Here is a 27500-nt window from a genome sequence, read left to right as displayed (position 1 = left end):
TGAGCTTTCTTCTTCTCCTTCTTCAAAATTCTTCATTCGCTTCTGTCACGGCCTTTTAAAAATGGCGCTATTATGCTGTAAAACCGGAAATGTGAGACTCCTGAAAGGATGTGGTTAGCTGGCCAATCACAGTCTTTGCGAGCTGCGTAGGGCCGTAGTGTTTTAGTCGCATAGTCAGGAATTCTGGGCGACGCACTTAAGCACGTAAGGGGGGATATTTTACCGCGCAAGGGGGGGTTATGTATCTTACGTGCTTACGCGTTACGTCTAAAACAGAGCATATATCGGCCTTGAGTCAGCGTTAAGCTGCGAGTAGCAGTGTACGTCTTAATCAGTGTCCAGTGCTAATTACAGCAGATAAATCCATCCTTCCGTCTGGCTAATAGCTCATGCCCATACAAAAATCCATCAAACTCTTGTTTCCAAGCAAGCCATCGGGAAGACTGTAGAGGAAGCGAACAATGTCCCCGAGTACAAAATAATTGGTGGCTCAATATGTGTACGTATCAACATCAAAGGAAGTTCTAAGATGCATCGATGGCACTCCAAAAGCTTTTGAAGAATTTTTTGCCTTCAGTTCTGCTCTTTCAATTACTGCTCGTGGTAGCGACATTACACAGGGATATAAATATATCCGTGACAGGAAACAGATGGTCTTTCCTTGTCGTTTCACAGTCGAAGAGTCCCAACTGCCAAATGACTGGGTGATAAGAGAAAAAACTAAAAAAGCGGTGTTGTTGCGTCACAGAGACTGTGTTTCCCAGGAGGACGGCTGATGTTAACATGGCTGTCAACGCCCCGTCCTCCCCGCGCGTGGAGCTGGGTGGAGGGCCGCTCCTCGGGGCTTGTCAACACAACAGGAGGATAGGCAGCGGCAGTCTGGGGGCCGCCGCCAACACCCCCCCCGCCCCCGCCCCCGCCCCATTGTGTGTGGGCCCCCGTGTGTGTGTGTGTGTGTGTGTGTGTGTGTGTGTGTGTGTGTGTGATAGTGAATACAGAGACAGGTCATTAAGGAGCAGGTAGGGGTTAGACAGTGAATACAGAGACAGGTCATTAAGGAGCAGGTAGGGGTTAGACAGTGAATACAGAGACATGTCATTAAGGAGCAGGTAGGGGTTAGACAGTGGATACAGAGACAGGTCATTAAGGAGCAGGTAGGGGTTAGACAGTGAATACAGAGACAGGTCATTAAGGAGCAGGTAGGGGTTAGACAGTGAATACAGAGACAGGTCATTAAGGAGCAGGTAGTGGTTAGACAGTGAATACAGAGACAGGTCATTGAGGAGCAGGTAGGGGTTAGACAGTGAATACAGAGACAGGTCATTAAGGAGCAGGTAGGGGTTAGACAGTGGATACAGAGACAGGTCATTAAGGAGCAGGTAGGGGTTAGACAGTGAATACAGAGACAGGTCATTAAGGAGCAGGTAGGGGTTAGACAGTGAATACAGAGACAGGTCATTAAGGAGCAGGTAGTGGTTAGACAGTGAATACAGAGACAGGTCATTGAGGAGCAGGTAGGGGTTAGACAGTGAATACAGAGACAGGTCATTAAGGAGCAGGTAGGGGTTAGACAGTGAATACAGAGACAGGTCATTGAGGAGCAGGTAGGGGTTAGACAGTGAATACAGAGACAGGTCATTGAGGAGCAGGTAGGGGTTAGACAGTGAACACAGAGGCAGGGCATTTGGTTGGGGTCATCTCGTTCTAGGATGCCTTGGGGATCGAACCCCAATGCCTCCATTTCAGTTGGTATTCGAATGCCCCATTAGGCTGGTGTCAGACTGCCTGGTTATTAAGTGAGAATTCAGCAACAAGTTCAGCCTACACACACAGACTCACGCACGCACACACGCAGGCACGCACGCACGCACGCACGCACGCAGGCAGGCAGGCACGCAGGCAGGCAGGCACGCAGGCAGGCAGGCACGCACGCACGCACGCACGCAGGAAGGCAGGCAGGCGGGCAGGCAGGCAGGAAGGCAGGCAGGCAGGCATGCACGCACACACACACACATGCACAAACAGCGACTTTGACTCATGTAAGTGCATTGCAAGCAGTGAGAGCTTTCATTTGTACGGGACACCGTCTGTCTCCCATTGATTCCTCTGGCAGGAGCTTTCGTCCAAGATGGATGGCAGTGAATTATCTTTTAGATGCATGTCACTATGGGACCCGTGGGAGCAATGGCAAGTTGCTGAAGGACGCCTACACATAGACCCTGTGTGCGTACGCATGTGCGTGTGTACGTACGTACGTATGTGTGTGTGTGCGCACATATGTGTGTGTGCGTACGTGTGTATGTGCACATGTATGTGTGTGTGTGTACGTATGTGTGTGTGTGTGTATGTTGCTTGTATGTATGTGTGTGTGTGTACGTTGCTTGTATGTGTGTGCGTGTTGGCGCACGCACGTGTGCCTGCGTGCCTTTCTGGCTACCGTGAGCCCCCCCGTCCATCCTGCCGGCCCTCCTCTGCCAGTCCGTGTTAGCTGCAGGCGTGTCCGCTCAGGTTAAGACCCCCTCAGCACCCAGCAGCCCCCCTCCAAAGCCCCTCTCCCCTCCAGACCCCACGCCCCCCCCACCTCTGCCTCAGCCCCCCAGCCTCACCCCTCCTGGGCTAATCTCTATGATCGATGTGGCCGCCCCCCCCCCCCCCCCCCTCCCTTAGCCCGCTGTCACCTGGCAACCACCGGACGACTTCTAATCCGACTGCCAATCCGTCGCGGCGGTGAGCGAGTGTCCGCGCCGTGGGGGTCCGCCCCCCAGGTACCAGATTGCCGGGGGGATATAAGACTTAGCGGAAAAGGGGGGCTTAATAAGCGACAGGAGACGGGGAATTGTTCTGAGCTTTCCTTCAAAGCGCTGCGTGTCGCCGGAGGTGATGAATGTCTCGCTCTGCCGCAGCGTGGCGGGACGATAAACCAGCGCCCGATGCTGCCGCACTCGGGGAGAGTGGGGGATTCTGGGTAATAACAATAATAATGATATAAACAAGCAGAGGCGGCGATAGCCACCGGTGACACTAATAGAACTCGTTTGAATGATTTCCTTTGTTTATCGATGCGTTGTCGTACTGTGTGTGATCCAGCCCGCCAGAGACAAAGCAGGCTTAGGGGCCGCCCCGGGCTCACTGCGGGAGTGCGATTGGGGTTTAGGTTTAGCTTCGGGTTTAGCTTTGGTCGACCGTTTTGCTACACCCCCTCGCCTGGCTCTCACGAGTCTTCCCTAGGCTACTAAGATTGTGTGTAATGATATGTTTGTATACTGTTTATAGATTAATCGTCCATTCCATTGAGGCGTTCCTACACTAAACACTGGTTGTTTTGGGGTCTGAAGATTGCACAGAGAAGAGGGAGAGAGTGAGGGAGAGAGAGAGAGAGAGAGAGAGAGAGAGAGAGAGAGAGAGAGAGAGAGAGAGAGAGAGAGAGAGAGAGAGAGAGAGAACCTTGCGCACCCTCAAATACAAACAAGGATATAGGAGGAGAGAGAGAGCGATAGAGACCTCTCCCCAGGCAATTAGTGTTCCGGGTGGGGGACCTCGTGTGAGGACCATAGTGTTGGTAATGTCCTCCTGCCAAGAGCCTCCTCCTACTCCTCTCCTACTCCCCTCCTCCTCTTTCTCTCCTTACCTCCTAGTCCTCCTCTCTGCCTCTTCCTCTCCTCACCTCCTTGTCATCCTCTCTTTATCTCCTCTTCCTCCCCCTGCGCTACTCTCCCCCTCCTCTTCTCTCCCTCCTCCTCCTCTTCTCTCCCCCTCCTCTTCTCTCCCCCCTTCTCTTCTCTCCCCCTCCTCTTCCTCCCCCTTCCTCTTCTCTCCCACCTGTTCTCCCTCCCCCACCTCTTCCTCCCCTTCTCTTCTCTCCCCCCACCTCTTACTCCCCACTTCTTTTTATCCCCCAGCCCTCATCCCGCTCCTTATCCCTCACTCTTGTCTTCTCCTCGCTTCCCCTCTTGCTCTCCTTCCCTCATGTTCTCTTCTCCTCCTCGTCTTCTCCCCCTCCTCTGCATTCTTTCACTCTCCTCTCCTCCTCCTCTTCCTCCGCTCAATACAAACACACACTCAACATTTCCACCTCCTTGGTGCATTGGAGTGATGAGACGTCTAGAGACTCTCTCTCTCTCTTATAGTGGACTCAGGGGCTGGTGTCCTTGGCTGGGATCCCCATTTTTCTCTCTCTTCTCTGTAAATCTCTCCCGTGTGTCTCTGTGTCTATGATTGTGTGTGTTTGTGTGTGCTTGTGTGTGTGTGTGTGTGCGTGTGTGCTTGTGTGGGTGTGTGTGTGTATACTCGTGTGTAGCTCTGAGACAGCTTGCGAAGACTGTAATTGAGTGTGTCCGCCCACGGCTCTGCAGCAAAGACAGCATTGAGAGAAGAAACTCCACCATGTCACACATGCCCTGTCACACACACACACACACACACACACACACACACACACACACACACACACACACACACACACACACACACACACACACACACACACACACACACACACACACACACAATGCAATTACAATGCCACTGCTATTTGGTGTGAGAAAGAGAGGCTTATCGTAGTAATAAGTACCACACCTATGACAAACCACGAACACACACCCTTGAGCAAGGCGCACACTTGCAGCTACACCCCACATACCTGCATGTTCCACACACCTGCACACACACAGGCAACTAGACACGACAGATACCAACCGCGTATTCCGCACACACACCTGCAAACTGCTCACTCACACACACACGCACACACACGCACACACACACACACACACAGAGGCATGATAAAAGCGAGCGCCACGTACACACTGTACACACGCTGACAGAGATACAAAACATCCCTGCACACACGCTCGTCAGACTGCAAATAACCCCCGCACCCTTCAGTACAAAGCCAAACACACGCCCCCCTACACACTATGGACATCAAACCCATTCATGCACACACATGTGCAAGCACAGGCACACATCTTTGGCTATACCCCCACACACAAATACACACACACACAGGCACACACACACACACACACACACACACAGACACACACACACACACACACACACACACACACACACACACACACACACACACACACACACACACACACACACACACACACACACAAACATAAACAGGCTCACACAGGCTCACACAGGCAAACACACAGGCCCACATACACACACATGCACCCACACCCACATAAACAGGCACACACATAGACAGGCACATACAGGCACAAACAGAGACAGGCACACACACACACACAAACACACACAATAGGCCCATCTAAAAGCCATTAGGGCTTTGATGGCAGAAGAGAGCACTAATGTAGCAAAGGCCCCGCTGCCCAGAGTCAGCCGGGAGAACGCTCCGTCTCTAACCCTACGAATGATGCATCGCCAACGCTTTGCCAGCGCTGCTTATTGCAAGCGGTGGCTGCAATAAATACTTTCAACTTTCAACAGAGGCTTTCTTTCTTTTTTTTTTTTTTTTTTTTCGCACCAAATGTGAGAAAAGCAAGAAATGAAATGGTTGGAGCCGTAGAGAAAAGCCGGATGAGGTTGGAGTGGTTGGTATTGTTGTCCTACTGCAGAGAAAATACAATGTATTCCCTCAGCCTGAATTAGTGTTTTGTGTTGAAACCATTTTATTGCCTGTGTGTGTGTGTGTGTGTGTGTGTGTGTGTGTGTGTGTGTGTGTGTGTGTGTGTGTGTGTGTGTGTGCGTGTGTATGTATGTGTATGAGTATGCATGTGTGTGTGTGTGTGTGTGCGTGCGTCTGTGTGTCTGCGTATGTGTGTGTGCAGTGAGTCTAAATCAGCGCTTCTTTAAAGGGTGGGCTGGGACCCACAACAGGTTGCGGTACAGTGGGAGGGGGGGCCGAAACCTATGCAACCCAAGCCCATAAAAGCACACTAAACCACAGGAGCAGTGGCCCCGAGCTGCTGAGTGTGCGGTGGTGGGGTCCCAGCCGCACCGAAGTGGTCTTCTGAGTCCCCATGATGAAACTGTTTGAGTACCCCCCGTGTGGGAGTGTGTGTGGATGACTGCTGGTTTAAGCAGCCTGGGCCCAGTCAGATTGGATGGACTCTAAGGCTCGGCGAGGCTGCACACCTGTTGTGTATTCAGGAATCATAAATAGTAAATTAACTGGATTTATATGGCACTTTTCAAACCAGTGGCCACTCAAGGCGCTTTACAATGTTGCCTAACACTCACACATTCATACACACATTCACACACCGACAGCGGTGTCAACCATGCAAGGCATCAGCCAGCTCGTCAGGAGCAGTGAAGGTGAGGCGTGTTGCTCAGGGACAACTCGACACTCGACAGCTAGGAAGAGCTAGGGGATCTTACTAGCAACCTTCCGGTTACCAGCCAACCCGCTCTACCTCCTGAGCCACATGCCGCCCGAAATCAATGTGCACAGGTTTTACCGGCCATCATCACACACACACACACACCTTGTGTGTGTGTGTGTGTGTTTGTGTGTGTGCCTTGTGTGATAACGCACAAGGCCATGTGTCGTTATCAGCAAACATTACAATAAGCTGGCTTCAACATCCCCGCCCTGGGTCCTTGTCAGGAGGAGCCTAGTAAATGTCACCCAGGACGTTGGGTAGTATTGTCGTTGCTACGCCCTGGTTTGTATTTCCTGAAAATGACTTGGAACTAGAATCCTGTAAAAATGTACCGTGTTCCAGCTAATGTCAGTTAACTACCCTGTCATCAAACAACATATAACTTCACTGAAGTGTTATATAATACTAACTCAGACGTGACGTGTATGCCCACACATAAAACATGAAATAGAACATGCCAGAAATAAAGCTCTCTTTCTGCTCTAGTTCGAACTGTACAACCGACTGCTTGTCACACTGTCTGTTGCCATGGTTGCCCGTAAAGCACAATTCTTAAACTATTGGGAAAATGAAATCTTCTCTTAGGGCTTCTTAACCTAAGCATCCCCTGCTCTGTTTGCCAGCATAACTCTGGGATGTGTCGTAGCGTGTGCAGAGCACAGATATTGACCTCATGTGTTTCCTGTGCATGTAATCCGTCTGTTCCGGCTTGGGTTCTCTCTCTCTTTCCTTGTCAGGCGTGGGGGCATGGCCGTCGATTTCCACCAATGAGCAAACAGTTTTGTATGCAAGAGACAGTGGTGGTCAGAGCAGTGTTTCCGCTAGAAGAAATTGGTGCCGGTCATGTGACCGGGAAGGTTTCATTTTACAGGTCAAATTGGAAAAAAATCGGTCGGATATTGTCCGTGTTTATTGCACTTAAAACAAATTATAGGCAGGCTATATAAAAAAGAAGAAGAAGTGTGTGATCATATTTTGATTCGCCATGGTTGTTAAATATCGGTACTCCGCAAATCTTGCCGCCGGCTTTCACTAGCTTGCCGCCGTTTAGTTCATAAACCTACGGTAGTCTATAGCGATCAATTTGAGTGAGTGCACGAAATGTAAAAACTTATTTATTTTATCACACAGGCTACGCTACAATCAAAACCCTCATTGTTTTACGTGAATTGGCTGAACAAATGACCACTGTAGCATATTTAAACACAATTCAAATGAACACATTCAAAAGTATTTCTGCTCAATTTAAAGGTTGAATCTCCTCGTGACTGAATGTTTGTATACAGCACGCATGCTGTATGCGCGCAGGGTAATTGTGCTCCACTTTTTTCTGTTGAGAACCAGCGCCTTGAATATTCCAATCGGTCATTCTGACCGGAGACATTCAGAATTTTCGGTCCTCCTCATTTTTTTCCGGTCAAAGACCGGTAATTACCGGACAACGGGAACTCGGGGTCAGAGATGCTGACCTACTACTGTGTAGTCATTTAGTGGATGATTATGACATTCCGAGGAACCTCCAGTGAATTCATTACAGGTCAATTAGAGGGAGTCTTGCTGTTTGCTGTCGACAGGGAGACTGGACATTGAAGATCCAAACAAGAAGAGTTCAAGTTTAGTTTATTTTTGCGTCACCTTCCTCAAATCCACCAATCTAAGGGAAATATGTGTAAATAATAAATAAATCAACAAGTTATCAAGTTAGGCATTTTCTTGTGTCTGGGTTTGATTTGAACTGTTCTGTAACTGGTTGTTACAATTTATTTTAAATCCTTTTACTTATATTTTAGTATTTTCAAGCATATACCTATTTGTCCTTGACTGTAGTGTTTCACTGCCATGCAGTCGATTTATTGCTCGCCATGCTTAGCCCTTTGTAACACTAGGAAATGTTGCAGAATAGATATTATAAATACATAAATATCTCACAACATTTTTGAATCTCTCTCTCTCTCTCTCTCTCTCTCTCTCTCTCTCTCTCTCTCTCTCTCTCTCTCTCTCTCTCTCTCTCTCTCTCTCTCTCTCTCTCTCTCTCTCTCTCTCTCTCTCTCTCTCTCTCTCTCTCTCTCTCTCTCTCTCTCTCTCTCTCTCTCTCTCTCTCTCTCTCTCAGCCCCGAGCTGATCTGGTTGTGAAGGGGAAGCGGGAGCACCATAGAAGAAGAAGGCGAAGGATCCTCCACAGCGCGAGTGAGGGAGACAGGAGGAGGAGGAGAAGAGGAGGCGGAGGAGGAGGAGGAGGTGTAGCAGTAGGGTTGGAGCGATGGAGACCACTTCCACCGAGCAGGCGGCCACCGTAGAGGACCTGGTGGAGTCCTGCATCCAAGCCTTTGGTCAGTAAGGTGGTGCAGGGTGGGGATAGAGTGGAGGAACAGAGTGTGTGGTTGGGGTGCCGGGTGGAGGGTTTTCGTTCCCCACTGTCTACCAACAGTAGGCTTCTTCTAGCAAGACGTACCTAAACCGGATATGACAGCTTTGCTTGGGATTAAGATGCCTCCTAAATAGGGTCTACTTGGAGTGATTATTTAGGGGTACCTGCCCTACATGTCTCGATAGACTGCAGTCATCGGGCCCTAAATTAGGGTTAGAATGCACAACCTTTCGGCTGGGAGTCAAACCCCCTAACACGACTCAGGGGGTAGAAGATTACTATATACCCTCATGGTTAAAAGCACATTGGTAACACTTTACAACAAGGGAACATTAGTAACCATTCATTCACATTGCAATGTGGTGAGAAGCTGTGTTATTAAGCATTTGCGTAGGAGTTAGGGTTAGTGGGTTTGGGTTAACCCTACCCTCTCTAAGATAGCTGCGGCTGATGTGTCAAGCTTTCTGTTGCTCTGGTTGACTGAAGGGTCGTCCAATTGCGTCCGGAGGCATTTTGGTCTGGCGATGTCAGTCTAGATTAACCCTATTCAATGATGTATATTAATAACATAGTTAGCATTAATGTCATTAGTAAACATGAACACCATTAGTTATGGATAACTAGACCATTAGCTAATTGGTAATGAATCAACTAAGTAGCTAATGAACTAATTTCATTAAATGTTTCTGGTTTCTGTCCATTTCAAGTGGGAGGCGTGAGTGGGAGGGTTTTGGCAGTGCCGTTAGTTTGATTCTTGTGAACAAAAAGAGAGGTACGAGCTGGCCTTCATTTTTATTTGTGTAATATATCATATGAACGATGTAACCTTATTGATAACATTATTGAAATCGTTGACTCCAGATGTGACCAGGTAATTTTAAGCTCTGAGCTCGTAAAGATATTACACATAACGCTCACTTATTGTCAAGTGTTAACAATACAAATAAACAAAGTGAAACTTTAGTATGTATCATCTTTTTTTAACCTGGAGGCCACTCTCTATAACGGTAAAAAACATTTAAATAACAGCAACAAAGAACGCTATTTTTATCACTCTGCTAGAAAAAGAAAGTCCTCCTTTTCCTCAATTGCTCCCACTCCCGTGTGCAACGAGTGGCTCCTTATTCCCTCCGGCTGATTGCAGTCAACAACCGCCCAGCCCACATCGTCGGAAGTGCACGTACACCAACGTGCACTTATCCTTTTCCCCCCCTGTTTTGATTCTAGTTGTTGTGTTTGTGTCGTCCCCGTCCCCCCCCCCCTAGATGAGAAGGGCGCGCTGAAGGACTCGTCGGTCGTGCGTATGTTTCTGATGATGCACCCCTGGTACCTGCCCTCCACCGACATGGCCAAGAGGCTTGTGCTCAAGTATCCTTCATCACCGTGCACCACCTGTGAACGCACGCCAGCCACAGGCCACTCCGGACACTTTTGCACATCCTGGCCTTGCAGGATCACGATCGGCGTCTCGCAGATCCCCAACCGAGCCTTTAAGTGCGCGTTCACTACGCGCACTTAAAGGCTTGGTTGGGGATGTGAGCGTTGTGCACACTACCAGGGGCAGATGAAAGGTGTGCATGCCATTAAAAAACACAGACGAATCAACTGCCTGCAAATTGAGCTTGTGCTTTTTCTTTGGTTTTTTACTTTTATACGAGCACCCTCTTAGGTTTGACTCTGTGGATTTATTTTCCATCGGTATATTCTGAAAAGCCTTTGCATACACTGCCTCGCTGCTGCTCAGCGACACGTTAATTGTGTGGCAGTTGTCTAGCGACGTGAATGCACTCGATCCCCGGTTTCTAACCACGGTTGTCATGTGTGCAGGTCTGTATGAAATAGTCTGACAAATCGAGAAAGTGATTGTTGCATGTTCGAACGCATGAGCTGGTAACTCCTTGACTAAAGAACTACAGGTCCCAGGAGGAGAGCTGCACCGCTGAGCTGAGGACCAGGATCTGTCACCTGGTCAAGTAAATCCAAAACCCGCCCATCCCGTCACACCCACCCCATCCAAAACAGTGGCTTTGACACTGTTTTTTCACACTTTTGTTTTGTTGTTACCCCGACTTCTTCCCAGTGTGTGTCTGCGTTCTCTCACACATTGTTCACACTCTGTCAACATCTGCCGGTGATACACAGATCCCAGTGAATCATTAGCCACACTTTCTATATATAAAGGACTAATAAAGGATTAAAAAAAATTGACAAAATGCACCATCAAATATCTGTGGCTTCTATGCCAGATATTCTACCACAAATGCAAATCAGGCGACCCGCGTGGGCTCCTGACCCACAGGTTGAGAACCACTGCTCTAGAAGTGTCAGCCCTTGTTTAACAGCCCAAACGTTCATTTGCCCATCGACTCTCATCCCCATTAGCCTCTCTGCCTGTCTGCCTGTCACTCTCGTTCTATAAATCTGTTTGGCCTCTCAGCACGTCTGTCAGTCCTCCTTGCTTTCCCTTCAGTATTTGACTGGAAGTCTGTCTGCGTTTCTGACCTACTTTCTTGTCTTGTTTCTCTAATCAGATTCAGATTCAGATTCAACTTTTGTGTCATTGTGCAAGTACAGTGCAACGAAATGTGGTCAGAGATCTAAGTAGAAGTGCAAAGAGCAAGTAAGGTGCAGTTTGAATAATAATTGTCATATATTGCAATTGTCATACATACTGCAACAAAGTAGCAAAAGTGACCTAGTGAGGTATCTTTCTCCCTGTCAGTCTTTTCTGTTGGTCTTTTCTACCTTTCTCTCGCCGCTTATTCTTGTTTGACTTCTTGTCTCTCTTTCCGGTTTTGTTCCTCTCAACAGCATAACACATAACGTCCGTAATCTGTTCACGTACTTCTCTACCTCTGTTCTAATCCACGGCCGTGCTTATTTCAGATACTGGATCTCAGAGTTCCCGGCAGAGTTCAACCTGAACCCGGAGCTGGCGGAGCAGATCAAAGACCTCAAAGATCAACTGGTCACCGAGGGCAACGAGAGCCAGAGTCAGCTCATTGACATCGACAGTGTGTACGTGGCGCTCGCTTTTATCTTTCTGTGTGTGTGTGTGAGTGTGTGTGTGTTTGTGTGTGTGTGTGTGTGTGTGTTCCTCACTGTGTGCCTGACTCGTTCGTGGTTTTTTTTCGAACCAAATGTGTATGTGACGGTGCGTGCATTTATCTGCATTATCTGTATCTATTTGTGTCTGCACCTGTATGTGCGTATACATATGTATTGTTGTGTGCATGTGTCTGTTCATCTGTCTGTGCGAGTGTGCGAATACCTACGTGTGTGTGTGTGTGTGCGCCTCTGTGCGTGTGCGTGCTTATCTTGCCTCGTGTGAGCCTGTGCCCGGATGCAGACATGAATCTCTGTGCTTTGTGGGGTCACAACTCTCTGTCTGCATGTCCGCCGCGGCTCCTCTGGTGGTATGAGATCTCTGGAGTCATGTGGTAGTACAGCAGTGCTAGGCCAGGGTGTGAAGATGACTGTATGTGGTCCTGAGGTGTGAGATGCCTTGAAAGGGTCTATGGGCCCTATCTTGCATCCAGCACAATTGGTTAAATTACAGCTGATACGGCGGTAATAAGTTGCACTTTTAAATCGATGCATCTGCAAACACCGTACAGCAAACGCATATTTTCTTGACAGAGACATCGTGTACAAGCCCATAACTTTTTCTGGTAACAAACGATGTTTGCTAATAGATTGCCGCATATCATTAAATATAACCACAGTTACAACCTCAGGACCGCATATCATCTGTGTTAAGTCCTCTTTGCCGAAATGTAAAGGACGACTCAGTGTTTCTGAAGTTGTAGAAGAAAAGGCTATCCCATGTGTGAATTAGGCCATATTATTTGGCCATAAACTGAGCCAATTGAAGTTAGAAATTCATGTGATCATGCATCTGTCTCAGCGGAGACTTCAAGCGTTCAACGTCAAAATATCAACTCGTGTGGTTCAAATGCGCTCATGGCTCGTAAAGGGGATGGGAGATGGCACTCTCATTGTTTTATTGCGTGTTACGCCCAAAACACACCTACAGGTATTCAGTCCAACCCATTTTAGATTTGCGTTTGATTGGATTCAAGAGTAATTTATCCGCCGGTATAATGGCAACAGCGCCAGAGTTCCACCCACAAAGCTACTTGCGTTTTTTTTGCGGTTCTGACTTGCGTTTCAGACCGTTAAAATAGGCCCCTATGTGTTGTGTCCATTTTGGTGGAATGTCCCAAACCCTAAATCCATGTTTAGATAAAAAGTGAACTGTTCCATTGGACAAGTCAAACCAAAAAATACCCTTTGTTGTTAATAAGTATGGGACAGCCATGCTGTCCCATACTGTTAAAAGCATTAATTGCAAATGCTTTTAACATGTCACACACACACACACACACACACACACACACACACACACACACACACACACACACACACACACACACACACACACATTAATTTTACCCTGCGCATGTAAGAGTAATTGCCATTTCCTTGTTACCCTGTGGACCCTACAACACAGGGTTTATGGCACAAATTGGTCTTGTGAGAATCTTTTTTTTATCGAAAACGAGCAAAACAAATATAATCAAAATCGTTCTCTATTCTATTCCGAGAGAGTTGACATTTCAGGTAATTGGTTTTATGGAAATCTCAAATTTTCATTTCTTCTGTCCATCGAGTGTCTGACACCAAAACAAGCCTCGGACACTGACAGGAAATAGAAACGAGAGTGCTTGTGGCAGGAAGTGGTTGCTGTAACGAAAAAACACAATCGGTTTGCCCTATCCTTCAACATCAGCATGTCGATCATTCATCCATTCACTCATGAATGTATTAAAATGTAGTAATGCCATCAGGTCATCACATCAAATCATCTAAGGTTATCAGAGGTCTTCTTAATCTATATGGTTCACCCCCCCCCCTTCAGGCCGTCCTACAAGTGGAAGCGGCAAGTGACGCAGCGCGTACCCTCCATCTCCAAGAAGAGGAAGATGTCCCTCCTCTTCGACCACCTGGACTCCTGCGAGCTTGCCGAGCACCTCACCTACCTGGAGTACAAGTCCTTCTGCAAGATCCTGGTCAGTCTGGGTTGTGTGTGTGTGTGTGTGTGTGTGTGTGTGTCTGTGTCTAAGTGCTTGTGTGTGTGTGTGTGTGTGTTTATGAGCAAGCATGCCTTTTGCACTCATTGATTTAGTTCAGTTTAGTTCAGGTGTGTCAGGTGATGGGTACATTAGCAATACCTTTTGCTACCTCCCTCTCCTATCCCTCCTCTAGACAGAGCCACGCCCCCTCCAATCCCTCCTCTAGACAGAGCCACGCCCCCTCCTCTAGACAGAGCCACGCCCCCTCCTCTAGACAGAGCCACGCCCCCTCCTCTAGACAGAGCCACGCCCCCTCCTATCCCTCCTCTAGACAGAGCCACGCCCCCTCCTATCCCTCCTCTAGACAGAGCCACGCCCCCTCCTCTAGACAGAGCCACGCCCCCTCCTATCCCTCCTCTAGACAGAGCCACGCCCCCTCCTCTAGACAGAGCCACGCCCCCTCCTCTAGACAGAGCCACGCCCCTCTCCTTTACAGACAGCCTTATATCACCCACACATCGAAATCGGATGTTGTCTCTTCCTCTATTTGGGAAATACCCGTCAGTGATGGATGCACCATTCGGCTCTCGAAAAACACCACAAATTAACACCCTCAACCCAGAATAACCCACTCCACAAATAAACAACCTTCCAACACAGTGGCAGGGCTCCATATTTGGCAGCGACAACAGACGGACAGTCAGAATATAAGCCAATTTGCCTGTCGCATGTTTACTGGTCGTCTTTGAGTTGGTGCTTTTTTTCTCTGCTCGTCAAACACAACAAAACCTTGTGGGTCCCTGTCTGTCTCACTTTATGACCATTAGATATCTTACACACTGGCCAGCCCCGCAAGCAACGCACACAGATAATAACAGCAGCTGAAGTATGTCTGGGGGGGGGGGGGGGGGGGGGAATGAGATGAATGGGTGCTTTATTAATAAATGAATAAACAGAAAATAGAAATGGTATCATTGCAGACTCTCTGTTGGGTCATGTAAAGACAGAGAGAGAGAGAGAGAGAGAGAGAGAGAGAGAGAGAGAGAGAGAGAGAGAGAGAGAGAGAGAGAGAGAGAGAGAGAGAGAGAGAGAGAGACCGAGAGGGTGGTATTTTTGCCACAACAAGGCCTCACATGTGTACTCAGCATACAGCGGCAAACACTTGTACAAGTGTGCGTGGGTGTCTCTCTGATTCTTCTCCCCATTTCTTCCTCTATTTCCACTCTCTCTCCATGTCTCTCTTTATCTATTTTTTCACCTTATCCATCTCTCTTTCTCTCTCTCTCTGCCCCTACCATCTCCATCATTTTCTATTGCTCTCTACATCTCTCTCCCCATCCCCCTATCTCTCTATCTCTGTCAGTCTATGTCTTTCACAGCCTCTCCCTCTATTTCTCTCTAAGTTTCTCTCTCTATGTGTCTCAAACTCTTGCTCTGTCTCACCATGTCTCTATCCCTACCCCTCTCTCTCTGCCCCTCTCTCCCTACCCCTCTCTCTGTAGAGAAGAGTATGTTATACTGGAGCCACAAACCACCAGGAAACAAAGATTCATTTACTTGACTTTATACTTGACTTTATAGGGGAGGCGAAGCTGAATAAACTTGCGGTTTCTAACTCTCTCTCTCTCTCTCTCTCTCTCTCTCTCTCTCTCTCTCTCTCTCTCTCTCTCTCTCTCTCTCTCTCTCTCTCTCTCTCTCTCTCTCTCTCTCTCTCTCTCTCTCTCTCTCTCTCTCTCTCTCTCTCTCTTCCCCCCCCCCCCTCCCTCCCTCCCTCCCTCCCTGTAGTTCCAGGACTACCACAGCTTCGTGATGCACGGCTGCACGGTGGATAACCCCGTGCTGGAGCGCTTCATCACGCTCTTCAACAGCGTGTCCCAGTGGATCCAGCTCATGGTGCTCAGCAAGCCCACCGCCCCCCAGAGGGCCGCTGTCGTATCGCACTTCATCAGGGTGGCCCAGGTACGGCCACACACACACACACACGCGCACACACACACACACACACACACACACACACACACACATGCAAGCATGCACGCTGATGGACGCCAACCGCACGCAAGCACGCACCTGCGAGCAAGCACTCATGCTGACACACACACACACACACACACACACACACACACACACACACACACACACACAACCACACACACACACAACCACACACACACACACACACACACACACACACACACACACACACACACACACACACACACACACGTTAACACAGACACACACACACACACACTCCCACGCTCACCCGCACAGCGCTACACCATGCTATGCTACGCTTTGCTAATCCCGATAGGCAATGCTAACCCAAGCTGTGGTGTGTGGCTGCCGACGCCTCACAGTCCGGACCGAACTGCAAGCCTGACCACAGCCCGTGCCTTGGGTTATGAATTCATTCATACATTGTGAGGTGCAGTGATTTCTACTCATAAAGATATTTTCTATTGATCAACACAAGGTGAGTGGGGATTGAATCCACACTGAAGATTGCGGTCGTTCACAGAGATCCTGTCCTGGTTCCAACGCGGCTTATGTTTCCCATCGTTGACATCGTTGACATCGTTCACTTGTGGCCGTATAACGCTAGAAAGTGTGTTGTCGCCTCTGGGGTGACACCAGAGAATAAGCTCCTTAACAGCAGATTCAGAGTGTTCCCTTTTTTGTACAAAGAACAACATTTCTGCAACTAGTTTTAACGTAGTTAGAACATGTCTGAGTCCAAAAAAGACGCACTCCCTTGTGTTAGGCAGAGGAGTGCCGGTCTGCCTTTTGCCATTTCTCCCACCAGGCTCAAAAGTGCTTGGACTAACTTGAATGTCTTGTTGGGCTTATGTTGCCTGAAAATTAAAAGTGAGTTAATTGAATGAGATGTGGTTATCCGAATGACTGATTCTGACCATGAATAACAATCAGACCGAGCCCTCGGAGGGAAACGTTCCAGAGCCCGGACTCTACGCCCTGATAGTCTGAAAGCGGCGAGACGTTTTTCCAATGCAATTATAAACCAAACACAACACAGACCGTCATTACAGACAGAAATGGGCAGAGAGAGGGTGAGCGACAGAATGATGGGACGAGAGGGACGTACATCCAATGTAATGCCTGTTTGAAACAAAACCAGAGCTATTGAGAGGGATGCTTAGCTGAGCAGATTACAGGCTACGTTTTGGGCAGTTATGAGTCCAGTCATCGATGTATTCCAGAGTGATGTTGTTCAGTCGACACGTTAAATAATCCACGCTGAACCGACTGGTCCAGACATTCTTAATCCCAATTTTAATCTACCGTTAATCTGCCCCCCGGTCTAGCTTCCACGACTGCCAAGGAAGCGTTTTATCCCGACTTTCGTAGTTTAAAACACATAAAAACAGGACATTAGCACACACAGAGACACAAGAGATTTGATTTGTCCATAATCTGATTGGTTCATTCATGTTATGCAAGTGACCAATCCTGCGAGCCAGCTGGGCGGTAGCCGATAAAGGACTTTATCTGAGGTGGGGTTTGATAAGAAGATGATGCGATTGGTTGAAATGTGTGTGAAGGTATAATTGCATCATCATCTTTATCGGGAAATTTCTTCAGCAGAGAGGAAGTTACATTTTTTGAGGAAGTTGCATTCTTTGTTAAGAGATAATAAACTACAAGTAAGATAAAATGGTGTATTTGATCTTATTTATTATTCAGCAAAATAAAAGTGCTGAAAAATTGCTCAAGGATGCTCTCACATGTAGACCGCGGACGAGAGGGATCGAACCGCAAACCTTTCGGCCTGAAAGGATTTGCCTGCTCTCTTTATCTGCAAAACTCTGAGTCTCATTGTTTATTTATGGGGGTGCCAGCGGGGGTCCATCCTCCCTCCCTCTGTAAAAACAAAAAAAGCCGCCCTAACCAGCCTTCTTCCACCTGTCTCTCCCTCTGTATTCTCTCGATTGCCGGCTCATTCCAACCCTCCGAACAATACTCCTGCCTTATTTGTTTTACCTAAAAACCAACTCTAAAAATAGATCCAATTCTTTTTCTCATATTGTTTTTTCGTGAAGTCGTAAACCCCCCCGAGACAGGAAGCCTGAGAAGACCACCCCCTCCTGTTCTCTTCCTCCCCCACACCTCCTCCTCCTCCTCCTCCTCCTCCTCCTCCTCCTCCTTCTCCTCCTCCTCCTCCTCCTCCTCCTCCTCCACCACCACCTCCTCCTCCATCTCCCTCACTTCACAAATACCACCGGCTTCATTAAAGGCCTCCCCATACAGCCTCCTGATAGCTGCTCCTGTGTCCACATGACAGGGTATAGGGCGCTGGGGCCGATGCTTCTAGATGGAGAGAGGTGGGGGGACGGTGTTGAGGTATTTAAAGGGGCCTTTTCCTTCCCGGAGGGGGAATTCATGTTTAACTGAATTATAAATACGTTGCATTTGCGCTCACAGCTATGTGAACACGTCGACACGTGTTCACATTGCCACAAGTGTTGGCATTAACACGAGGCCAAGGGAGGAAATAGTGCTTCTGCGTCCGTTTGGCAACACGCCGTTTGATAAGGTGGTGATTAGAGTTCATTAACTTGTTGTTGGTTTAAAGTCCCAGCGACGTTCAATGTTCTCGTTATTCGCTATCGGAACGACACATTGGATCCTCATTAGAAGCCTCTATATTTGTTTAGTTTCTCTACATAGAATGGTGCTCATGGTTCACTTAATTCCAGGATCCTGCTATACTAACTATTCTTATAATAATAATAATAGTAATACGACTTTCTATCCCCTGCTTCAGGCTGTGATGGTATGCGGGAGCCAACATATTCCAAACACCGTGGAATATAAATAATAAAACCTGTGTGTGTGTATGTGAGTGTGTGTGTGTGTGTGTGTGTGTATGTGTGTATGTTTATGTGTGTTTTCCTCATATCCTTAAAGCCAGTGCTGCTTCGAAGTCTTAACTTAAGGTGACACTGCTCTGAGCTAGGTTTTCGTCACGCTACGACACTCTGCGATTGATTCGTAAGCCTGTTGGAGGTAACCAAATGAAAGCCCCGCTGACAACTCCCCTCCCACACAGCTGTGACCCCATTGATTTAGTTTATTTTTTTCTTTCAGGCAAGTGCGCCCCACACACAAACACACATGCACATGCACACGCACACACACACACACACACACACACACACACACACACACACACACACACACACTTACAGACAAATTGCTTCACACACCCACGCAACCCAACACACACACACACACCCCAACACACACACACATACACACACGACCCAACACACACACACACATACACAGCGACGCACACACGCACAGAAGCTGAAGGGCACCGCAGAGCCCCGCGGTGAAGCCGTTCACTTAGTGTTAGTGAAACTTTGCACGGGTCTGAACAAGACAAAGGTAGAGGGAGACAGGGAGCAACAGAGTTAGAGAGCGAGAGACATGGACTTAGACAGAGAGTGAGAGAGAGAGAGATGGTATTTAATTGAGCGGAATAACATGCTCTTTCTTGAGTTGTGTGGCTTTTTTGCCGTTCAAGTGGTTGTGGGTGTGTGCATATGTGTGTGTGTGTGTGTGTGTCTGGCTGTCTATCTGTGTGTCTTTGTGTATTTGTGTGTCTGTGTGTGTGTGTCTGTGCGTGTGTGTGAGTGTGTGTGTATGGACGTATGTGTGCGTGTCTGTATGCGTGTGTATATGTTTGTGGTATGTGTTTGTGGCACTACGCTCGCGATTTGCGCAGAATTTAAAAATACATGTACAAATCCAACACCCTCTCAACCATCTTCCTTTGACTTGCATGAATGCCAAAAAAGCAGTCTCCCTATGTGACTCATGCACCCCTCCTCTCTCTCTAGCTAGCTCTCTAGCTCTCTCTATCTCTTTCTCAGTATGTTTTTTCTCTCTCCCTCCCTTCCTCTCCATATCTCATTTTGCCTCCCTCTGCGGAGCCATCATTTTTTGGAACAAGATGGTACACGCAAGTCAACACACACACATACACATACACACACACACACACACACACACACACACACACCCATCACGCACACTCACCCATGCAACACCGCCCTCTCTCTCTCACCCTCCATGTCTTCCGACCCTAACTGAGCTCAATAATCTCCCATCTCTCCCCCCTGCCCCCCCCCCCCCCCCCCCATCTCTCTATCTCCTCTCTGATTGGCTGTCTACAGAAGCTGCTGCAGCTGCAGAACTTCAACACGCTGATGGCGGTGGTGGGCGGGCTCAGCAACAGCTCCATCTCCCGCCTCAAGGAGACGCAGGCGCACATCAGCGCCGACACCAACAAGGTGAGCGACACCCCCCCCCCCCCCCCCCCCCCTATCCACCACCCCCTACACCCAACGCTCCTCCCTACACCACCACTCCACCAGCCAACACCCTCCCAGCAGCACCACCACCACCCTACGCCCCTCCCATCTCCCACATTACTGGATTTCAAACCCCTGACTGAACCAGTTTCCTCCGGTTTTCATCCACAAAACGAGGAGCTCTCGCTATTCCCTTTTACCATTTCTACGAGCCATCACCAACATCCGGATAACTTTAGTGTACTCAGTTCGCCGTAACTCGATCTCCCCCAAAAAGCTCATAAAGCTGCCGTGATCTATTATGTAATCAAGGTAATTTCAACGGCGGGGGCGTTTGTGCTGAGAGTCAGCAGAACACCTCCTCCTCCTCCTCCTCCTCCTCAATGCAATAGACGGTTCCAGGAGATCTCCTCTGTGGTGCAGCGTTCATGGAGATGGATGGAAAGACGAGAGCCGTTACATTAAAAGCCGTCCCTGCGCTACCACAGAGTTTGTTTTTGTTGTAGTAATCGCACCGTTTTGTGGCGCAGGCATCCAATTTTATAACATCCAATTAAATCCAATGCGATTAGCCAACTGGGATGAATCGATCCATGAGGAAAGCCTAGGTGGTTTGTTTAAAGCGGTCCTTAAAACTAACAACATTTCCCTCCCCCCCCCTTGTTTGAAACCCACGTTTTTTATATCCACTCCAAACCAACTAACAACATTTCAAACCAACTCAATCGGGCAAAACAGTAGCCTGCGTAGAGAAGGGAACAGGGAACTCCACCTCTGAGCAACACCTGAATGCCTCGCCTCTCCTCCTGTTAACCAGCCGGCACCCCACTTTCTTTCTTAAGATTTCTCTTCCGGTGATGAAAGATGACACATTATACCACCAGGTGTGAGTGTGATTAGCCGTGACGAGCACACATCTAGGTGGAAACGCCCTCTTGTGATGTCAGAAGAGGCAGATCTTCAAAACGGCTTGAGGCGGCTAATCACACTCACTCCTGGTGGCATGATACGTCTCCTTTAAGGGCAATAAAAACACAACTGAGTTGAACTGAGCGCCAGTGTGCCGTCGTGCTCGCCTCCCTCCCCCCCCCCCCCCCCCCCTCCCCCCACAGGTCTTCAACGATCTGATCGAGCTGGTGACCTCGTGCGGCAACTACAGCCAGTACCGTAGGCGCTTCGCCGACTGCACCGGCTTCCGCTTCCCCATCCTGGGCGTGCACCTGAAGGACCTGATCGCCGTGCACGTGGCCCTGTCCGACTGGGCCGACAAGGAGAAGAGCCGGGTCAACCTGGCCAAGACCCAGCAGCTCTACGCCATCCTGCAGGAGCTGGCGCTGGTGCAGACCACGGCGCCCAGCATCGACGCCAACACCGACCTGCTCAACCTGCTCACCGTGAGAGGGGGGGGGGGGTCTGGGAGGGTCTGAGGGGGGGGGGGGGGTTCTTGGGGGGGTCTGGGGAGGGGGGGGGGGGGTCTGTGGGGTTTTGGGGGGGTCTGGGGAGGGGGGGTTCTGGGGGGGTCTTGGGGGGGGTCTGGAGGAGGTCTGAGGGGAGAAGGGGGGTTCTGGGGGGGCAGGGGGTCTTGAGGGGGAGTCTGGGGGGTCTTGGGGGGGTCTGCAGAGGTCTGAGGGGTCAGGGCGGTGTGGGGGTTCTTGGGGGGGGGTCTTTGGGGTCTGCAGAGGTCTGAGGGGTGACGGGGGGGTCCTGGGGGGCCTAGAGGAGTCTGGAGGGGTCTGTGGGGTCTGGAGAGGTCTGGGGTTCATGATGGGATCTGGAGGGGTCAGTGACGTGGTGTAGGACTAAATAATGCCCTCTATATTGCATCCAATCTCGGCCCTCAAACTTGCGCTGACATCAGGGGGTCGTCCTGTTTGATGCGCTGACCCACATGTGCCTTTGGTTCCGCACCAGAGCCTCCAAAAATGCAATTTACTGCATTTCTGTACTGCAATTGGTATGAGAATAGTTGTATCATTTTCTATTATGAGTAAAGGGAAGTGGACTCGTTGATATATTTAATTAGGAGCATTTTAAATGCATTTTCCTTACCGGGGAAAAAAAGTGAAAAGAAAAAAAAAAATATATGCTCTTTGTATATTGTATCTTCAATACAGTGGTCTCTGTTTCTAGGCCTCAAACATACTGATGGTCAAAACGAACAGGCATGCGTACATATTATTGATGACATTTCTCTGCAAATGATCTTTCTGACCCCAATAAACAAGGTGTTGCAAGCAATCCCAGCAAAACAGTTTTTATAAATAATTCATGCGACAGAAAGGGCAACCTCTAATCGGAAAGCCATACCAAGAGACATTCTTAAAGCGGGAGCTGGAGATGTGGCTGGATGCTTGGGTCTTGTTTTTATTCATTTTTTACTACACAATAACACAAGTTAAACAAACAAACTAAACTCCAATCCAAACATAAGCCATGACTGTGGCTCTCTGAGCCAAACATAACTGTAACGAGCTAGGTCATCGAGCCATTCCGGAAGGTTCCGCTCGCAATGTTCCGGAAGGTGGCTTGTGTGCTTCCCGTTAATTTCCTGTGTTGTTAACAAGAGTTTGGCAGCAATTTCTTCTCCCCTCTCTGACAAACTACTTGTATTTCGGTACTCGAGGCATACCTTGAGAAAGTTTGTCGATAGCTAATTATCGGAGGCATGTGTTTACCGGTGTTTGCCTCCACCGTAGCTCGTTTCCGCCTTAGTCCAATTGATAGCCGTCACAAAAATAGCATTGCCATGCTATGAAGACGGTTTGCATGAGAAGGGATTCCTACAAAGTACCACAAACACAGCGAGAAACCTCTTCTGCCTTTTTAGTAACTGCCGCTTTTAATACTTCAACTAAATTATAGAGAACAATCCAGGATATTAGAAACAGACAAAAGACCCGTCTCACAAATGAATGAGTTCAACCGATTGGAATCTCTTTGTATGATTTCATTGTACTCACACCAGGCCTTATATAAATAGAAGCCATTCTTCCAGCTTGTTGCCATAGTGTCCGCCGCGTTCCATCTACGGGAGAAGGCTCTTCCTGGCAATCGTTCGGATAAATTCTGTTTATCGAATGCTTGATTGCAATTTGTGGCAGAAGGAGCGTTTGCTGGCAAGTGACTCTGCATCCTGTTGCAAACACCTCATTATCTCTTTTCAACATCTCAGCGCCTGAGTCGCATTGTGTATAAAATAATGAACTGGGTAGCAACAAATGGATTTAATTATCCAGGGTTTTTAGAATCTATTATTTTCGGCCAAGCAGGCGTACGCGGTTTGTTTATTTTAGGCAGCGATGTAATTGGCTGAGCCTACCTGCAGACGCCACGACAACACAAACAACACACAGTGAGTGTGGCACCAATCATGATAGCCCTCCAATCACTTTCTCCGACGTGGGAAAAAAGACATGAGATGATGAATACATTTCAATTGATGTAACTGTAGCCCCCGCCCGCGTTGCCACCGTCCATGGGAATTTTGTATAAAAAACAACAACCTTGACATCTCCGTCTGGATTATTGAAGGCTTTCTAAAATGTATCCATTTTTGGCCTACTGTAAATTTCTGTCTGTCGACACGTTGAGTTAGACTTATCACAGATGGCTGTTTTATGTCAACGAGCCCCGTTAGCTTGTCGCTAAAGGATGGCCGCTACAGGAAGAGCCCCTGCTGCTGACCATGTATGGGCTGTAAGTGTCAACCATGTTGTCTGTGTGGCCTCAGGTATCCCTGGACCAGTACCACACGGAGGAGGAGATCTACCAGATGTCCTTACAGAGAGAGCCCCGCAGCACCAAACCAGCGGTAAGCGGACATTTTGAAAAAAAACTACTGTTAAATTTTATATTTTATTGTCTAATTTTCTAATTTTTATTGTCTTTATTTTAAGTAAATGTCTTAATCTGTCGTGCACGTCACACATTTTGAACCCTTTGTATGATTGTTACTTGTGACGAAATTGATAATAAATCAGACTCTACCTCGAGAGTCAAGTCAAGTGTTATGTTGTCACGGTATCAGTCTCAGAGGGCTTCACGGGCCCTTATTACACCGCACTCCCTAACCCCTTCGGAAGGAAGAAACCTAGAGAAGCAACACAGGGGAGAGATTCCTCTTTCCAGGGACGGCCAGGAGGGTTAAAGGTCACGAATAAGCAGGAATGAGAGAGAGAGAGCTTTGTTGATACCAAGAACATGACGACACAATTCACAACCTCCTGCACTCCATGGAAGGAGCGCTTCTACCATTGTGTAGTCCGAGTGGTTGTGGTCGTGTTGAAGCAGGAGTTCAGGGTTCCTTGGTTGGATGTCAGAAGGCGGCGCTCACCCTGAAACCACAACGCCATCAAACATTCTTTGAATGTGTGAAGCGATCTAACATGTTTGAAGGCATTGTGTATCCTAGAAGATGAAGAAGAAGAGCTGAAGGAGTATGAATGAATAAAAATGGAATGTGGATGTACCTGACCATTTCCATCTGATGCTACTTCATTCTTCTATTACTCTACACTCCTACTACTAATCCACTACTAATTATTTAACCACATTAGTCACTTTACAGATTCAGATGATTACAACAAAATTCAACCAATAAGTGATGTTGAAGTAAAAAAGATGAAGTATTGGTGCGGATAAAGCTACCCTGCAATATAAAAATGTGTTGAAATCAGCTCCACCTTTGCCAGCTGCCACATTAGTGGTGCTGACTCCTTGATGCATCGCAAAGCAAAGTCAGATTATAATTCTGAAACGGACCGTTTTGCAGAATGAGCAGTTGTACTTTGGGTCATTTCAGTATATTCTGATGCTAATGTACTTTAGCTTTAGTAAGATTATAAACGCATCAGTACCAGTAACTCTTTCTACTTTGGTGCGCAGTTACATTTACTGACGTCAACCACCGGCTCTTAGTTCACCACTGCCGACGCCGCACCGTCCCTTTAACGCGCCACATTTATTGATCTTTGTTTGTTTGTTTGTTTGTTTGTTTGTTTACAAAGCCAAACTCCAGCGTCAGCGCCCCGCAGCCCGACCCCAAGCCCACCATGATCGACGAGTGGGCCGGGTCGGTGAAGCCCAGCGCGGACCCCACCGTGATCCGGAAGCACATCGAGCAGATGGTGGAGGTGAGGGGCACCACAGACACACACACACACACACACACACACACACACACACACACACACACACACACACACACACACACACACACACACACACACACACACACACACACACACACACACACACACACACACACACCCCCCTCACGGCCCCCTCCGTCGACCGACCAGGTGTAATTAGCGTCGTCGTGACGACGAATAAAAAGAGGAGGCCGGGTTTTTTCAGCCGGTGCCTATCGGTGGAAGCGGCGGCTGACAAGAGCGCTTGTAGAGTGTAATGATCTGTTGCCGTGGTTACCCGAGGACGGAGGGTTGAGAAGGTGAAGGTGGCCCGCGTTCCGGAATGATCCTAGTAATCAGGGTCAGCGGTTGACACGCCGCTTACGACACACACACACACACACACACACACATGTACTTCTCCAGATTTTGGTTCTCTTTATACCCTGAAGGGTATAACGGGGTAGAATTTGAGATTGCGGACTCATCGTCGGCACGCTCTCACTTCTCCCTAATAAGTGTCTCGATGGGGGCCTCGGTTTCACATCCAGCGGATGGAAATTTTGCATTGTCGGTTGAAAGATGTTCAGTCGAAAAATGTTCCCGCCGCGTCAGCACAGCCAGGAATCGGACCACTGAAATGCACTCAGCACTTCTGAATATAGATTGCGAAATGACTAGCGCATCATTAAGCTCCGCCTCATTCCCCGCCTGTGATCCGTTTACAGTCCGTGTTCAAGAACTTTGACGCCGACGGCGACGGCCACATCTCCCAGGAGGAGTTTGAGGCCATCAGGAACAACTTTCCCTACCTCAGCAAGTTCGGAGAGCTGGACAAGAACCAGTGAGTACAAACCCAAATCTGAACCCTGTAACGAACGAGGCAATCTGCTACCGCAGGGCTAGAATGTACGCCAGCACGTCTGTTGTAGAAGACCTCATTTCACCCTCAAGGCGCGAAACCTTTGAAGCGCTTGTGTTTTTCCACCGCTTATGGGAAATTTCCCCATAAAATAACACGCCACAACACCACAGTACTGCCAAGGTGAACTACAGAGGGAAAGGGAACACAATCTCAAAGCAATTGACTGAAGACCAAGTGTCATTATTAAGTTTCAATTTCAGTTCCACAAAACTGAAACCTTCACTCTGGCAACCAGAGGGTTTACTTAACCACCACTCAAGTAATTGAATAGAGACAGGCAGGATGAGCTCCTCCTGCTCAGAGAGGCCCGCGGGCTTAAACGGCTGTTTTCGTGGGTTTGATAACCTTTGCTCCTGGTTTCATGGACACGCAGGGATGGCAAGATCAGCCGGGAGGAGATGATCGACTACTTCATGAAGGCCAGCTCTCTGCTCAACTGCAAGATGGGCTTCATCCACACCTTCACCGAGGCCACCTACGTCAAGCCCACCTTCTGCGAGAACTGCGCCGGATTTGTGAGTTTGGCCTACGCACACGTATTCTGAATGTGCTCTTTGTGTGTCAGTTTGAATTGCCGTATAAGGCCGCTTTTGAGTCGAACGATTAGCGACACAACAAATGGGTAAAGTTCATCTTTATTGGCCCTGAGGGTCAATTTAATGTTAATGTCTGATCCGTTTTTACAGTGGCCACACACTAAATAATAAATAAATGCATAATAAACCCACACTATCATCCTGACTGCCTGAAAACTCCCACCCAGATGCGTGAAGATCAGTTTTCCTTTTTTATAGACGGGATAAAAAATGGGATTGTAAGACAACATGTCCCAGGCTCTTGGACAGATAATAGAGGTGCGGTCAAGCTTCGACTTGAGAACATATTCATGCTTTGTGAATACGTCTATATATTGTCGTCAGTTCCGTTACATCAGAGGAAATACCAGCACTGAAACCACCATGCAACCCTCTGCTGCTCTTCTTTTATTGACGGCGTGTTTTTTGTTGTGCTGTAATAAATGACGAGGCGTCAGGGACTCTGGAGGGCCGTGTGCCGGAGGGCCGCCGCGCGATCTGCACCTCATTACCTGCTTCAGCAGTCAAGCAGGGCCCTGTCTGGAGATCAAAGTCTCCCTATCCCTCTCCCTCTCTCTCTCTCTCTCTCTCTCTCTCTCTCTCTCTCTCTCTCTCTCTCTCTCTCTGCTTTTGTGTCTCCAACCTTCCCTCTGTGGATGTCTCCTTCTTTATGTCCCTCTATCTCGCCCTCTCTGGCACTCTGCCTCCCGGTCTTTCCATCGCTC

The 27500-nt window shown here is 48.4% G+C and overlaps 1 protein-coding gene across 3 annotated transcripts in view; it reads left to right on the top strand.

Annotated features, from left to right (window-relative positions):
- LOC115529693 (RAS guanyl-releasing protein 2) overlaps positions 1-27500 on the top strand; it is a 46486-nt gene that overhangs the window by 10224 nt on the left and 8762 nt on the right. For all 3 annotated transcript variants that reach the window (XM_030338645.1, XM_030338643.1, XM_030338646.1), the window contains 12 exons: positions 8474-8692; positions 9996-10098; positions 10647-10703; positions 11617-11748; positions 13652-13802; positions 15591-15764; positions 20009-20125; positions 21259-21540; positions 23877-23957; positions 25153-25278; positions 26004-26119; positions 26574-26715. In XM_030338645.1, the coding sequence (XP_030194505.1) occupies positions 8623-8692; positions 9996-10098; positions 10647-10703; positions 11617-11748; positions 13652-13802; positions 15591-15764; positions 20009-20125; positions 21259-21540; positions 23877-23957; positions 25153-25278; positions 26004-26119; positions 26574-26715 (1551 nt within the window). In that variant the 5' untranslated portion in view covers positions 8474-8622. The remainder of the gene's footprint in view (positions 1-8473; positions 8693-9995; positions 10099-10646; positions 10704-11616; positions 11749-13651; positions 13803-15590; positions 15765-20008; positions 20126-21258; positions 21541-23876; positions 23958-25152; positions 25279-26003; positions 26120-26573; positions 26716-27500) is intronic.

Source organism: Gadus morhua, chromosome 17, assembly GCF_902167405.1.
Source record: "Gadus morhua chromosome 17, gadMor3.0, whole genome shotgun sequence".
NCBI lineage: Eukaryota > Metazoa > Chordata > Actinopteri > Gadiformes > Gadidae > Gadus > Gadus morhua.
Note: the sequence above shows the minus strand (reverse complement) of the source record. Positions and strands in the feature narration are given on the sequence as shown.